The sequence below is a fragment of the Pollicipes pollicipes genome, unplaced genomic scaffold, assembly GCF_011947565.3.
Source record: "Pollicipes pollicipes isolate AB1234 unplaced genomic scaffold, Ppol_2.1 Scaffold_3087;HRSCAF=3621_pilon_pilon_pilon, whole genome shotgun sequence".
NCBI lineage: Eukaryota > Metazoa > Arthropoda > Thecostraca > Pollicipedomorpha > Pollicipedidae > Pollicipes > Pollicipes pollicipes.
The window spans coordinates 26,577,057-26,593,344 of NW_023596225.1; the positions used below are offsets into that span (position 1 = coordinate 26,577,057).

The window sequence follows — 16,288 nt, forward strand, 5'->3', positions numbered from 1 at the left end:
CGAGGAGCCGCTCCGGTCCGCAGGCACGCCACGGCTCGTGCTCCAACTGGCGCGCCATTTCCGCGTTTCCGGCGCGCTGCTCGCGGGCGTGTTATAACTGTTGTCGACGGGTCGGAGCCTGCCGAGCGCCTGGTGTGCGGCTGTGTGTGGACGGTACGGTCTGGTGCACCGTTGTATTTGAGATGGTACTGCCACTTCGCAGCCCCGTGCGGACTGATCCGGCTTGCTGGACCGCTGTTTGGGGCCTAGTGCAGCGCTGTGTGGGGCTGGTGTACCGCTGTGTGATGACTGGTATACCACCTGGACTGGTGCGTTGGCGCCGTGTTTTTTCTCACACGACGTGCCAACAAAAGGAACATTCGAAAAACCATGGGCGATCCGTTGCTGTGTATATCAGTCGTCGGATGTGTGCGACATATGTCGTTGTATGCCGATCCACAGCCTGACCGTTCGTGGCATATGCACTGCGCTGGAGCTGTGTTTTGACTGCCCTATAATTGTGCCGACTTAGCAGAACTTCAGCTCGAGCGGCCTAACTTGGCACCAAATGATCTGCTGGCAGCGACGTGTCTCATTTCATTTCACGTTGTGCGACAGCATCGCGCCAATCAATACCCCGAACAGATGTTTATCTTGTTGTACACGGTGCCCGTTGGAGCTGCAGTTAAGCTCCTTGGCTTCAAAATGCGTGTCGGAACTTCGAGAGGCGGACTTTGGCCCTGGCCTGCACTGCTTCAGGCGCGGCTTCCTCCGTTCTATGCCCGGGGGGGAGGGGGCGAGGGGGGGACGAGACGTGGAGAGCTGCGTGCGCAAGGCTTTGCTGCCACGTGCCGGTAAAGCAACCCCAACCGGGAGCCGATTTCAAACCCAAATTTCCCATATTCTGATTGGTAAACTTCGATCATCTCATGAAAGAAAACTTTCAGAATTACCGATGCAATTTATGAAGGGTTTCTGTTTTCAGGGAGAAAGCCCAGTCGCCACCGAATTCAAAGCTAACTTTTTGAAGCAATAGTATACTTTGCAATGGTCTACTGTCATAAAGCCCACCAAGTTGGCAACGATGATATAAATATGTTGTTCTTCCAAGCTTTGTTGGTAGATAAATGTAGTTACATTTCAGCTGACAGCAAGGCTAAGCTGACCCGCTCGGTTTTAAAAAGGCATTTTTTATTTTTTGCAGTTAGTTTTATGAATAGATATGTTCTATTACCAGGCGTTTTGCCCTTATTACTCTAAATGAATATCTGGATAAATGCACGTCTGTCGGTGTGCCCATGAATAAACCCATGGATACCCTTATCTGCTTTTCCGTTTTTAGCCATGCTTTACACGCTTATTTGATGTACATATTGGACAACATTCCAGTTGGGACCAATAGCAGACTAGTGCCTGACTCTGGATGTAGCCTGAAACGACTCCAGAGACAATTAAATTGGGATTTAATCAGGACGGAGTCGATCGTTTGGAATTTTTAATACGTCAGAAATCCGGGTTGAGTCGGCGAAGTCGTCAATAAAAGCTTTCGCCTGCGCCAAAGCGAAGTGAAGTACGAGCTCGCCGCGGCGTTTCGTCGCCAAAGAGAGTGTCTTGCCAGCAATCTCAGACGAAGAACATGTGATGAGAATGCATGCGCACGGCGGTGCCACAGGCGAACGGGCTGGACGTCCGTGTTTGAGAGCGGCCCCAGGGTCTCTGCCGGGCGCTGGACGGCGGTGGCCAGCGTGAGGCAGCGCTCGAGAAGGGTCGAGTCGGGCGCCGGCCTACGCTGAGTCGGTCTCGGTGCGCCGCGCGCTATTCCTCCCCCAGTCGGGGCCACTAACGGATTCCGGAGTTTTTCCTCGTCCTCCTCTCCCACCCTCTTCATGTAATTGGTTCCTTCTCCCTTCTTGCCGTATCATCTATTATGTTTCCATTATGCCTGTGCCGGAAGGCTGTATAAATCAAAAGTCGGGTAATCGCATTAATATAGGACTGATGACGTCTGCTGGGCCGAGCCAGCGATAAATGGACGACTTTTATGGACGGCCGGGCCGCCGGCATGAATGCACGCGCATCACGGCGGAATGCGCCGGGCCGCTTCGACCGCGCCGAGTGGGACGCCGACGGGGCGCGGGCGGGCTCCACGGCCGGCAGCGGTCCGGCTCGACCGGCGCCGGCACCTCAGTCACCGTCCGATCTCCTGACGATGGGCCCGAGCCGCCGGTGGGCCGGCTCCGGCGGGCGCGGTCGGCAGCGGTGTGGAGGTGCCACCGGCTGTAGGGGGTCGGGCGGGGTCCTCAGCCGGACCCGCTGTCTCCGCAGCGGGCGGCCGTCTCGCCGGGGACGGACCGCTGCGGCCCGGGCCGCGTCGGCGTGGTCGATGCGGCTGCTCGGCCCGGCCGCGGCGCGCGGGTGCCGTCCTCGCGCCGCCGCCGCCGCCGCCTCCCGGCCTAGCCCGGTAGCGGTACCGGCCAGTCATCGCACTCATCCGCTCGGCAGATGGACGGGCAGACGGCGGCTGCGTGCGGGCTGCCCGGCCCGCCCTGCCACCCCCGCACCTCACCCATGCACGGCGACAGAACGGATGCGTGCGAAGTGGCCATTACCAGTCGGCTGGCAGCTGTATTTGTGATGCTTATCTGCAGGTGCTTGTCCGTTGATTGCGTTTAGCTGTTTGCTGTTCGGATCATATGATGGTGCGCACTTGTCTGCGTACGTGCTGAGCGTTTTCCTCAAGGCGCTGCCGTGATCGGTTGGCATGTTAACCATTTCAGTGCGTGGCTGCGTGTGTCGCTGTTTTGTTTTCTCAGACTGTGCACGCCCTCTCCCATACCTGGCCGGCGGACGTCTTATGGGACGATTATTGTGCGCTGGCGTGGAGTAAAATTGGACGATATAGATGCCCAGAGAAGACAGCCTGCCTACATTTGCCGTGGAGCCGCCTTGATAGCCTCCGGCACCTCGCTGGCAACCTTGAAGGGGCGCGTATGATGGAAGTAACACTCGCCGTTGATGATTGGAGAGCGTCGAATCACGTAATTGCGCTGGAATTAAACACTTGGAACTTGCTTTCTCGCAATACCGTTGCGATCAGTAACTCATCGCCGCTTCCCATCGATTACATGTGGTGCCAAACGTACATGTGTCGGCGCTGGCGTGGCGCGAGCTAAGATCAGCCCCACTAACAGTGCTGACGGAATAACGGCAGGAAGACGCGAGCCGGCCACAGCTGGGGCGGCACGCGCCGAGCGGTTCTTTGATTGGCTCGGCGAAATGGGCCTTCATTTCTGCTGGCGGAGACCGCCGCTCGTTTTGCCGTACTTGCGACCAAGCACCGGTACACCCCGCGGCACCGCTGGTCGAAGCAGTGCGTGCCAAGAACCGTTCACGCTTAATGCCTGTCGCAGTGTATCATCGGCATTTAATGACGGAATTGAGTCGGTTGTAAGTCATCGCACTGGTTGACAGCATATTGATACTCCTGAATGCTGATGTGTTAATAGCGCTCAGGCTTTCTGCACTTATGCACGTCTGAAGTGCGTGGTGCTGCTACCCCCCCCCCCCCCTCCCCCCTCCCCCCCCGTCCAGGGCGGGTCATCAGCTGTCGTCGCCAGGTGTTGCTGTCCGCTGTTACCCTTCGCCTCCAAACCAGCGAGGGTGCTCTGTCCGCCCGAGTGACTTGCCTACTTACCTTAAGCAGTTGGCACGTTCGTCTGAGACTGAAACTCCTGCTGAGTTATACTACAGCCAGCGTCCTTGCCATTATGCAAATGTTCATTTATATGTAAATTTCATTAGTCATTAACATGGGTCGGATTGTGATCCTGGTGCTGAAGTGTTTGCATCTCTAGTACGGTAAATAAGAACACCGCTTTGGCGCCGATGCTGATTTGGATGACGACGCTGTTATGACGGGATTTTTATTTGCGCTGTGATCGGCATTTTAAACTTCTGTGTCTTTGAGAATGAAGCGACGGGATGGTTTTCGTGTCGATGTTACGTTCTTGTGATACGTTTCCATGTTTCTCGTAGGTTGCACACACAGTGCTGCAAATTTTGAAACGTGTTGGCAGATATATATATATATATATATATATATATATATATATATATATATATATATATAAAGGTATGTGGTCATGCTACGTATGTTGAATGTACTATGCGGACAGCGCGTGGAGAATGTTAAGGCGACACCGAAGACAACGTGTTCCTCAAAATGTGCACGCTTGCTCTATTACGCTCTGAATAGGATTTGTATGACATAATCGGAATTGCGTTTTGGGCTTCTGATTTTGTTCCGTACCGTACAAACAGCTGACATATATTGAATATCCAAGATATGCTCAAAAAACTGTGTGATAATGCAAATCTGGCGCAGCGTAAATGTGTGCATACGGGAAAATTTGCGCCTTAAATATATGTCAGCCCCTCATGTATCGGAAGCGGCCTGTCTAAAATTCCATCATGTAGTTAATGCTGGAGATGAAGTGCGGCCATTGAGCCTCTCAGCCAAATGCGCCGCCTGCCCCGGCATTCATTACAGCGTCGCCGCCGACTCGGCGTGCTGTTAACACGCGCCTAAATAAGCCGTCGACGAGCCCGGCCGAGGAATTAGCGGCGCCTCCTCTGGAGACGGCCGGCGGCCGGCGGCGCGCGGCTCGCCGTCCTACGCCGGGGTCCGCGTCGGCCGGCGACGCCGCCGCCCCGGCCTCCAGGTGGCGCTAAATTAGCCCCGAATAATCGGCGGCGGTCGTGGCGCGGTGCGGCCGAATTGCGGCGCATCTCTGGCGGCCGCGAATGACGCGCCCGGGACACATTATTCTATCGTAATTTGCCGGCGCCGCGATGATTCTCGGACCAATATTTCACAACTTTAATCTCGTTTTATGGGGCTTATGATAACGTGTACTTCTCGGTGCATTACCAATGCAGACATAATGAGCGGTGGTTAATGTTTAATGCACGTCGAGTGTCCATAAGCCAGGAGTGGAACCTGTTAGCGCCCTGTATGGCTGGTAACTGGGCGGTGGTCGAGATTACGTGGCTGGCGGCCGGCGGTCGTTCCGCGGGCCGACGCCGCTACAGCGCCATGGGTCGCCGGCGACGGGCCTGGTCGCCGCCACTGCCGCCGCCGCCGCCGCCGCCGCCGCCATCGGCTCGGCCCGGCTCGGCTCGATATCAGTCGGAGCGCGACTGTTATCGCTTCGTTTTTTCGCCGAGATTCGCCTTGACTCGCTTACCGATGCTGACAGCTTGACAAATGCGTCGAAATCACGGCTTTTCAATTAGAAATGAGTCCATCTATCAGTGGGTGAAGCCGACTGGATTGCGATATTTTCTGGCGCCCAGGAACGGAGCGCCATGCTGACGGTGGCCGGTGTGTTTACGGCGGGGTATGGCGGCTGTCGGCCGGTCGGCAGTGCTCGTGTGCGGTGCTGGTTGAGGTGACGGATATGGCGAACCAGCGCGACTACACCTGTCGGTCTGCAGAGACGGCCGCGCGCAGCCACAGTCCACCAGCCGACCGGCAGGCGCGGCGCCAGCGGGCTCTCTCTCCTCAGGCGGACCGTCGCCTCTGAGAGCTCGCTCGCGCGGTCGGATGAGCCGTCCTTGACCCGGTTCGCTGCAGTGACGTGTCGCGTCGGTGCCGTGTGACATGTGCCGTGTGCAGCAGTAAGTCACCAGCGGCCGGATCTACTTGCGGTGGCGACTCGGGACAGGTGCTGTGAACACGAACGGCTCTTCGGCCGTGCAGAAACGATCCGATGGATGCATTATTAAAGGTGTCCAAACTGAGAAAGTGCACTTGTCGGCTTTGTCAGCGTGGAAGGAGAGTTTCCATTTGCCAGTCGCCGGGTGCTGTTAACTTTTCAGCGGTTGGTCGGGACAGCATTGTTCGGCCGAAATGGAGGAAGTATCGAGAAAGTGAGATGGTACACGTTTGACAGCGGCTTTCAGACACCATCAACAGCAGAGGATCGCCATTTGTTGGGCGTCTTGTTTTGGCTGCCTCACTTGTCGACAGCTAAAGCCGCGTGGGGGCTGCGGCGAGACGATGCAACCTCTCTAAGATACGACGGAGAAGACCATCGCAGCCTGGATGACCATGACAGTCGATGTGTCCTAAAACCGCAGTGATCCCAATGGTGACCTGCAGCGGTGACGATATCAAACATATCAATCAGTGATGTCAGTAGTGCCCTGCAGCGGTCCGCGCGGCAGCTGCGTCAGGCCGCGTCCTCTCCGAGCCGGGCGTGAGCGTCTGAGCGCCGACCAGCGCCGCTTCGCCTCCTGACGGTCGGCGGGTGCGGGCAGGGTCGGCTCCGGGCCGGCTGCCCGTCTGCCGGCGCGGCGCCGGTCCTGCCGACACGCCTGTGACACAGGCCGCTGTTCGGCGCCGGTTCGGCCGGCACGTTTGTGACACAGGCCGCTGTTCTGCCGGCACGTTTGTGACACAGGCCGCTGTTCTGCCGGCACACTTGTGACACAGGCCGCTGTTCTGCCGGCACGCTTCTGACACAGGCCGCTGTTCTGCCGGCACGCTTGTGACAAAGACCGCTGTTCGGCACGCTGCGGCCTGACGTCCCGCGGCCGGCAGCCGCTCGGCGCTGCTTTCACCTGTGTCAACCGAGACGGCAAACACGGCGGCGACCGCTGCCGGCTGCGGCGCTCAGCCGCGCGCCGGGTCCGGCTCCGGCCGCGGCGGTGGCCCGGCCACCGAACTCGTCCTCGAGTCGAAGCTGTCCTCCTGATAGACGCGAGCTGTGAGTAAACAGGTCACACCAGCGAACCCGCCGTCGTGCCGGGGCTCTCCTCCTTATGAGCTCAGGTTCGCAGTTTCGTCCTCGTCCGAGCCATCCTTCCTGCTGGACCCCTCCTCGTGCAGAAGCTGGCCTGAGACCCCGCCCCCCCCCCCGGATGAAGCTGTACGCCGGATGAGCCCCAGATGAGCCATCTGGTGTTCCGCACTGACCCGGCACCATCTCGTGGCCGCTGAGTTCGCACGGCATTGGGATCCCCTCAGATGGCGCCGGTTTAAACATGAGCCGCGCAAATTGAAGAAGAGGAGGAATGAAAGGTGCGCTAGGGAATATTGCGCTGTCCCGGTAACTTAACATTACCCGGCTGATGTCTTGTGACACGTGTTCTCCATGTTTGCGCTGAGAGTTTCGAAATCTGATATATTGCAAGCCAAGAAATATGGCTGCCTTCAATAAGGTACATATGTCGATTTGTCTGAAGCATGTAATGGGGAGTCATTTTATTTCCATTTCTCCTTGAGCCGTCAGGCTTGGTATACGTACCATATGAGCTTTCATTTGACTGACGGGGCGTTATGCAAATGCAAAATGAATTCATTCGAGCGTGGCAGCTTTATCAAAAGGCTACGGCAACCTAATCTGACGTGGCGCCCGTTGTGACACGAATGGTGGGCATAATCAAGTGATGAGTGAGGACCGGTCTTCGGGTGTGTCACACCGTGCTGAATTTCACGGACCGCGGGCGCAGTGTCGCAAAGTAAGTTGTGGCCTGAGCAGTGGAAAAATGATGGAACGCTCCCCCAAAACGTGCCGACCAACAGGGTTTTCCGACGATTAAGCCCAGTTTTTCTCAAAGTTGGAGCGGGGGGGGGGAGGGAGCGGGCTGGGGCGTCCTCACCGAAAGGGAAGCTACGCCCCCGTCACTGACTAACCGCCATCCGGAGGGATGTGGCGTAACTCAGACCGCAGCCGGGAATGGAGTGAACGTCGGAGAGGGGAAGCAGGCTCAGTGGGTTCGGAATGCGGACACCGGAGTGGCCAAGGCCGCGTGAAGCAATGAAGGTGACATGACGGAAAGGCCCTTGTCCAGCTCTGGCGTCGACTGTCGCTTTTCGTTTGTATCATTGCTCGCGTCTGTCTGAACACGTTAGATCATATATGTGGGCCCAAAACGACCATTGCAGTCGACGCGCCCCAAAACACCAATGAACAACAACAATATTAGATCACATAGCTGATGAGCAGGCGCGACAGATGTCACGAAATGCGAGATCTGTTTTTCTGCTATCGCATTTTTGACAGCGTGGTTTTATGCATAAGTGTTGGATGCGGTGTTTGCGTGTTTGGGCCAGTGTGATTAGGCCCTGTTAGGCACTCAAAACCCCAGCAAGCGATCATGATGCAATGTTTCGAGTTTCCACTGACGTACGAAATAATTCGAAGGCAGTGGGTTACTGAATGAAACTATCAGTGCTTTTTTGTCTTACATGCCATTATGGTGGTACAACGGAGGCCAACGACAAGCAATGTGCAGGTGCGCCTCCTGGCCGAGCGGTACCGACCCGGCTGTCGGGACCGGCGGCGGCGCCCGCGCCCGCGCCCCGCGCTCGCGCTCGTGCCCGCGCCCGTGCCCGCGCCCGCGCCTGTGCCCGTGCCCGTGCCCGTGCCCGTGCCCCGTGCCCGCGCCCGTGCCCGCGCCCGTGCCCGCGCGCCCGCGCCCGCGCCCGCTCAAGTGTCGTCCGCGAGCGGCTCTCGCCGGGCTGATTGTCACTCGGCCGGCGCCGCCAGATGAGCTGCCGGTCGGCGGCCGGTCACCGGTGGCAGGTCAATAGCACGGCGGCGCCGACGGACCGGGGTCGCGTCAGTGCCGCTCGCCCGGCCGACCGGCGGCCGGGGCCTGCCACCGGCGGCGCGCTGCTGACACGAGCCCTGCTGATGACGCGGCCGATGTATCTTTGATGCCGCGTAAACCAAGTATGACGCCTTGTATACGGGTGTCGGTGTGGCCGATTGATCGGGCCAGGACCAGCGAGGGTCTGTGATTCCCGGCCGGCGCGGCGTCCGTAAACCGCCGCCGCCGCCGGCTGGCCGCGAGCTCGCGCTGGCAAATCGACCGATCAGGTGCGGTGTACAGCTGTTTTGCATCGACCAGCAGTGCGCGCCGCGCGCCGCCAGCTGCTCCGGCGGCCGCACCCAGCCGCCGCCGCCTCGCCGCTCGGCGGTGCACGCCACAGATACGGCGGGATGTGCGCTTCTCCGTGCTCTTTCATATCGTTGTGTAGGGACATATCCATGGGCCGTCGACGCTCACCTGGCTTTCCATATCTTTGAACTCAAGTTAATTAAACAAACAGATAGCGTGAGGGAGCAGCACCAGACGGCCCTTGTATTGCACATTAATCATGTGCATGTGCGTGCACATGATCACGGAAACTATTAAGTGTCTGCTGTTCCCAGCATCCTTCCCACTTGGTTCGCGAAGTCGGCCGCGCCAGCTCGGCGCGCTTAGCTAGGTTGGGGACGGCCAGTTGCCGTGTTGAGCCGGCGTCAGCCCCACCGCGATTGGGTTAGGTCAGGCCAGGTTAAGTCAGGTTAGGTTTGGATCGGTCCGATCTAGTCCAGTTAGGTCGGGTCAGGTCAGGTCAAGTCAGGCCCGGCCGGACCGGGGTCGGGTCGGGTCGGGTCGGGTCGGGTCGGGTCGGGTCGGGTCGGCTCGGCTCGGCTCGGCTCGGCTCGGCTCGGCTCGGCTCGGCTCGGCTCGGCTCGGCTCGAGTGGGGTCAGTCGGGTCAGATCGGGTCGGGTCGGGTCCGATGTGTGGTGAAGGGGGAGGGGCGTGACGGAGACTGCCGCACCGCTTTCTCGCCGCTCCGATTCGCCCCCCGGTTTCCACTTTTGCTTGGAAACCACCGTCTTCCGCCTTGGCATTGATGACTTGGTAATCACGGCGCATTAGAGAAAGCGCCTAAAACGGGGCCGTGAGTGCATGACGAGACGTATCCTCTGGAGCACGTCCGGTGTACCAGCGAGAACAACCCTGCGTGGTCATGCGTGCGCGCCTCTGGCTGAGCGCGCTCAGCGCACAAACGCGGGTCACACTCCACTGGGGCCGACGCGCTGGGCTTGGACTGCTGTCCCCGCGGCGCGCCGGTGGACGGCGCGGGGTCTGAGCCAGTGTCGGTGTCTGTGTATGCCCGTGCGCCCCCTCCCCCCCCCCTCCCGCCGCCGCCGCCGCCGCCGCCGCCCTACTTCACGCGTCTGACACAGCTCCTCGCCGCCCGGCCGAGTCGTTACTCACGCCCCATCCATTACCGCCTGCTAATCCGATATGTTACTGTTACTTCATGACGCAGTGCATAAATCACCGCGATTGCTCTGCTCGTGATAGCCCCAATTTGCTTATGATTTTCATATTTCTGCATCTCCTGGGAAGCTATGTTTTATGCATAGTTTGGCCTGACGAACAGCGCGCGGTGGGCGGTTTGTCTGGTTGGGGGCGGGACCACGGCTGAGCGCTATTCTACCGGGCCGGACCGGGACGCCGCATGTTAGCGAAGGGCCATCCATGTTCAGGCGGCCGAGGCGCCCTCCAGCCCGACCGCCGGCGCCAAAGGTCAGGACCCCGGGTGCTGCTTGACCCAGTTGGAGCAGCCCAGATCACGGCTGATCGCGCGCGCGCGCGCACAGACACTTGAGACGCGCTCACAGAGATCCCGCAGACGCCGCCACAACTCTTCTGGGCCGCGCGCTGTCATCGACGAGCCGTGTTACACGTGTCGGCGCGGTCGCACCCCTGCCGCTCGCGACCTGCGCGCTGCCAGCGCCGGCGGCCTTTGTAGTGCACGCGCGGGAGCGGTGCACGCACTCCAGCTGAACAATTGCGCTCTGCACGCAGCACGGGCCTGCTCTCCTCGGTCTCGGCCGGCTTGGCGACAGCCGGCCCGAACCGGCACCGTTATGTCGAGCCGCGGTGCGGGCGGTATGGTGATCAGGACGGCTGTGCAGTACGGTGTCGGCGGAGCCGCGCGACAGCCGCCGCCGGTGACCGGCGACGGGCCAGCCGCGGCGCCGCCCGCTGGCGCGCCGCATTTGTAGCGAGCAGCAGCGCCGCCATCGCCGCTCACGGGCCGTCTCCCTGTGTTTCCAGGCTCCGGACTCGTTCGATCTGTCGCCTGAACATTCCGTCTGGAGGACTGTACGCCATGTCTGAACAGGTGAGACTCAGACTCAGACTCTGACTCTGACTCTGACCCGATCGCAGCCCTTGCCGACAGCACCAGCCGGTCATTTACGAAGCCAGAGGTGGTATCTTGGGCGTAGGAACTCGTGTGATTTCGTGCGGATGCAGTAACCGCCCGAGGCTAAAGCTGTGAAGCGCTCGGCGAACCTCTCGCCATTCTAATTCAACATCGACTTAACGCGAGCACGGTACGCGGCCCGGCGATTGTTCCGCTGCCGCGTTCAGAAACCATACCTCGTCACCCCGCCCGTCCAGGCGGCCCCGCGCGGTAACTGTCGGTGGCCGGACCGGGGCGCTTTTTTGGCCGTCCATCTCGCCCGCAAATCGGCGCCGCCCCGCCGCCGCCTCCGCCGCTGTATTCGAGGTGCGGGCCGGTCGGAGATTGGCTCGCCGTGGACTCCATCCTACCTGACCTGACACAATGCATTTCTGAGTGACTGCGCTGGACGCCGCCGGAACGCTGCCCAGGCGAGGAGGAGTGGGGGGGGGGGGGGGGGGCTCTGATGGGGTGCCGAACGCCCGCGGCGCCGGAGGGTGGCCGGCCGGTCACTGGGTCCCAGCCGGCCGGGCGTCCGGCGGCCCTCACCGCCCCTGCCCTCAGGTGTCACCGGGGTCCCGGCTCCCGCCATTGCGTCCTGATCACTCACATGCTCGAAGCGTTGTCGACGTGGTGGTTCGCTCGGAATCACATGAATGAGTCGTGAGGGCTCGCAGCAGTGCCCTCTCCGGGCCTCGCCTCCCTGCGGTTGTCGTTACAGGCGAACCCTGCTGGGCCCAGCTCACTGGTTCTGTGCCGACTTCGGTCTATTCTGCGAATTCAACTCGGCTGCTAGTTCGAGTTGTACAGCGCGGAATAAGAAGATAAATCGGACGGGAAATTCGCGGAGGCAGAATAGAAAATTGTAACGTAATTTTGATAAGTTTTCCGCTGGTTTTGCTGAGTTGGTCGGATTCTCTCGATGCTGAAAAAGTGGGAGCCGACGCCGGGAGCGCTGGACGACAGCTTTGGATTGATCTGCTGCCGGTTTGGATCCAGGAGAGCGGCAGCAGACGTTGGGTCGGGTCCGTTGGAGATGTTTGGCAGCGGGCGGGACTGGGACCCGGTGGGACTGCTGCGGCCGGTGGGCGTGGCACGGATCTGCCGAAGGTGTCTGCGGTGGGCGGGGCAAGGATCTGCCGAAGGCGTCTGCAGGCAGACGGGGCACGGATCCGTCGAAGGTGTCTGCGGCAGACGGGGCACGGATTTAATGGGGCTGCTGTGACAGCCAGAACCGACCTTGGCGACGGAACACTCTGCCTGACTGTGGCCAGTTTGGCCGGCTCTGCCCTGTCGGGGTCCGGCACCGGCTCTGCTCGTCCCCGCCTCCGAGCTGCAGAGGGTGAACTCCTGCTGCGGGGCAGGCCCAGCCGAGACTGTGTTCCCCGGCCGGCGGTCGGAGCCCGGAGGAGGGCTGTGCTTCCCGGCCGGAAGTCGGAGCAGTGGTGACAGGCATCAACTGGACAGGCGCTTGTATGGCGGCAACGTTGCGATGAAATCTTTCAACGTCAGCCAATCACGCTGCGTTGAGCGGTGCTTTAAGGGTTTCCCATTGACATGCTGCACGTGCTGGCGGTGGCGGAAGCCACTCTTGTTTAGCCTGCTCCCTATGGCTAGCCTGCTGCTCCCTCTGGCTAGCCTGCTCCGTGGAGCGCATCCCATCTGGCCGCGGTGCAGTTCTCCGACAGCCGTGGCCGGTTGTCAATAGCCGCCTGTTCGGCCTGCCGCCGGAGCTGGCAGCCGCGCGCTGCGTGCGGCTGACGGTGGGGGTGGAACACGTGCACTGCCGGCACCTGCAGCTGGGTAACGACAGGCCTGCTGCGGGCGGCGCTCGCTGCGGCCATTAGGCCGACCCGCGCCGACCGACTCACACCATTGCAGCTATGTAAATTGTAAAGGCGCAGTCTTTATTTTGATCTGACTTGGCGATATTAAAAGCGGACGAAACGCCGACTGCTCCGCTGGGAAATTTCGCCGAGTAAGGCCAAAAGTTAAACGGGTTGAGCTTAAACAATAATCCAATAAATAGAGACAACTGGTGCGTAAAGACGGCAGAATGAGCGCAGTCGAACAGTAATGACGTTGTGTTTGTTGTCCAAAATGCACTTTGGGGAAGTGAGCCGGCGGCGGCGGCAGTCGCGATTCGGCAGCGCCGTCTGCGGCGAAGGTTGGAGTCGACCGGAGCGGGTCCCACCGGGCTGCCACTGTACCTGCGGCTCCTCCCGTGGCCCCCAGACAGGGCGGCGGCAGCTCCGAGCGTGAGAGAGGGGGGGGGGTCTGAAGGGCTGCACCCTCCTCCGCCTCTCGCTCGGGTCACCGTGTCGGTCCCGGCACTCGCTCGGACGTATGGACGTATGGGGCATGGGGCGTGACTTGCTGGGATGACCGCGTGGAGCAGCATCATTGAGAGTCCGCTTCCTCCCTGACCTGTGAGGGGTGGTCGAGTGACCGGCGCCCGTCTGCTCCCCGTCGTCGCGAGGTCCAGCGGGCCGCCGGGCGACATTCGATACCGAACTGGATCGTCTGCCAGCGGTGGTCTGCGACGGTACGGAAAACCGAGCCGGCGGCGGGCGCCTCACCGCCCCTGAATCAACGGGGGACAACCCTGCCGCCTCTGAGCCCGCGGGGACATCTCACCGACACTGACCGATCCTGAGCCGGCGGCGGCGGCCCACCGGTAGCTGAGCCAGCGGTGCCGCCCCGGTCCTGCGGCCTCAGCCCTGGTGCGAGTCTCCCGTCCGTGGAGCGGGACACCTTACACGGCCCACCGCCAGCAGGGCCGGACTCTGGCCGTATTGTAGTCCACCGCCGGTGGAGCAGCACGGCAGCCGTGTCTCCCGCCGGTGGAGCAGCGCGGCAGCTCTCCTCGCCGGTGGAGCAGCACGGCAGCCGTGTCTCCCGCCTGTGGAGCAGCGCGGCAGCCATGTCTCCTCGCCGGTGGAGCAGCGCGGCAGCCGTGTCTCCTCGCCGTTGGAGCAACGCGGCAGCCGTGTCTCCCCGCCGGTGGAGCAGCACGGCAGCCGTATTTCCCGCCGGTGGAGCTGTCGGGCCGTACACGGCTGGGCTCGCTGGGTGGGATTATTTCGCCGTTGGAGCAGCACGGCAGCTGTGTCTCCCCGTCGGTGGAGCAGCACGGCAGCCGTGTCTCCCGCCGGTGGAGCTGTCGGGCCGTACGCGGCTGGGCTCGCTGGGTGGGATTATTTCGCCGGTGGAGCAGCACGGCAGCCGTGTCTCCCGCCGGTGGAGCTGCCGGGTCGTACACGGCTGGGCTCGCTGGGCGGGATTATTTCGCCGGTCGGCGCTGAATGGGTTGATTCGCCGGCCCTGGATCGGATTGATCCCGCAATTAGGCTGATTTAGTCGCAGCCGGGATTGATCTCGCGCGCTCGCCGTCCGCTCTGTCTGTGCCCGTCGGTGCGGTCGCTCTGTCTCATCCGTGCGCCGTCGGCCTGAGCGGGGTCGGCGGCCCCCTGTTGTCCCGCCGCTCCCGCTTCACCACGGCGCGCAGTGCGGTATCACCATTCGAGCCTTCCCAGTATGGCATGCTGCCATCGGCAGACGCACTCGCCAGTGTTGGCTCTATTCCCGGCGTGAGTTGCCATTTAGCCACGTTCGTCAGGGCGCTTGTTATGTAGCAGACGTCCTGTAATCGCGAGGCACCAGCACTGTAGCAAAATTGTCATCTCTGTCGCTTTACCACCGTGCACACATTCATCCCTGTCGCTTGCATCTCCCAGCGCGCTCGCGCCGCACCGCGTTCATTTGTCCACCCGGCGTGTTCACACCTCGCGACGCCCTGTTTTAGCGCCCAGTTGGCGGCCGAGGTTCGACATCGTCGGTACACTCGAGCCGGCCAACTTAGGCCATCGGCGCGGGCGGCGCCACTCCGGAGCCGGCCGATAATCGGATCAGCGGGCCGACGCCGGGTTTTGATTCTGGCCGGTCGGCTCCCGGGGCGCCGTTTAGATTGACACCGGTATCAGTCGGCGGTCCCGCGAGGCGCCGCCGGCCGGTCGCCGACGATTTGCGACGGCCATCGACGCGGCCGTCGGTCGTCGCGGCCGACGCGGCGTCGTCGGAACGGCGCCGTTCGTCGACGCTACGGCGCCCTCCGTCCCAATTAGAGCGCGCGCGCCGCGCCGGTCGGCAGAGTTACTAACAGGTGGTCGGCCGGCCGCGGCGGCCGCCGAATTATGAAGCGGCCGCGGCCGCGTCGCCTCATTGGCGCCCGACAAGCGGCCGCTTAGGTCATTGACGGATCACCGTCAGGGGAGGGAGAGGTCGGGTCGCCGCCGCCGCCGCCGCCGCCGCCCGCGCCCGTGTGGCCGCTCGTGGAACGACAGAACATCGCCGCAGGCATGCGGTGGGGGAACAATGAGGGGAGGCGTGACTGCCGACGAAAGCGTGTATTGTGTGTTTGAAGCGCCGGCCCGTGGTACTTGGCATGTGTGATGCTCAGAGCCAGAGGACTTCAGCGGGGTGCCAGCCAGCCTGGCCTTTCCTGTGTGGGATGTCGTCGGCGGCCTTGTGTGACGGACTCTCTGGCCGGGCGCGGCCGCTTGTCTCCCCATCGAATCCGAGGCGGACTTGCATTGACCCGCTTGACCTGAGGTCAAGACCCGGCCGGGTTGGCGCTCTCCTCTGTCGCGCCCGGTGCCCGCTGGAGCTGACCGCGGCGCTGTTTCAGTCGTACCAGCCGCCGAGCCTCGGCGACGAGGAGTTCGAGCTGCCACCGCTGATGTCGGATGGTGTCGGCCACGGCGGCCAGCAGGGCGGCATGTACTCGCCGGCCATGGAGGTAAGTCAGCACACCCAGCCCCAGTGGCGACGAGTCCAAGGGCCAGGTCTGCGAAAAGATTGCTTCATTCTCTAAAAGCCACGGTTTTCGCGTAATTGGCGCAGCTTTCAAGGGACCGTCTGCTCGCAAAGCGTTGTGTGCACTTCGCTCTTGTTTAGCTGGTAATGTTCACATTCTCCCTCGTGTAAGTGGGGTGGTAGGGAACCAACCAATGGCGATTCCAAATAACTTCTTGCGTTGCTTCGCCATGTGAAACTTGAAGCGACTTTGAAGGATTCTTTCCGGTCCAGTTGCTCTTACCGACCCAGTGGCGCCTTGGTCTCGTGGTCCCAAAGTCCAGTGTCCCCTTGGTCCTGCCTCGTCCACCTTTTCATGCTGTCCTGGTCTGGAGCGGGTGGTACTGGCGGGAACGCCGGTCCGTTCCGGTGCGATCTGGCCGCACCAGGAAGTCAATAGACCCTTCCCTTGC

General features: G+C 61.2%; 1 protein-coding gene across 1 annotated transcript in view; it reads left to right on the forward strand.

Annotated features, from left to right (window-relative positions):
- The window catches only part of LOC119089641 (uncharacterized), a gene marked incomplete at its 3' end in the record, with an annotated part of 66,491 nt that extends 50,672 nt beyond the window's left edge, over nucleotides 1–15,819 (forward strand). The window contains 2 exon segments of the mRNA XM_037212429.1: nucleotides 10,892–10,958; nucleotides 15,709–15,819. Of these exon segments, the coding sequence (XP_037068324.1) occupies nucleotides 10,892–10,958; nucleotides 15,709–15,819 (178 nt within the window).
- Nucleotides 15,820–16,288: the final 469 nt, after the last annotated feature.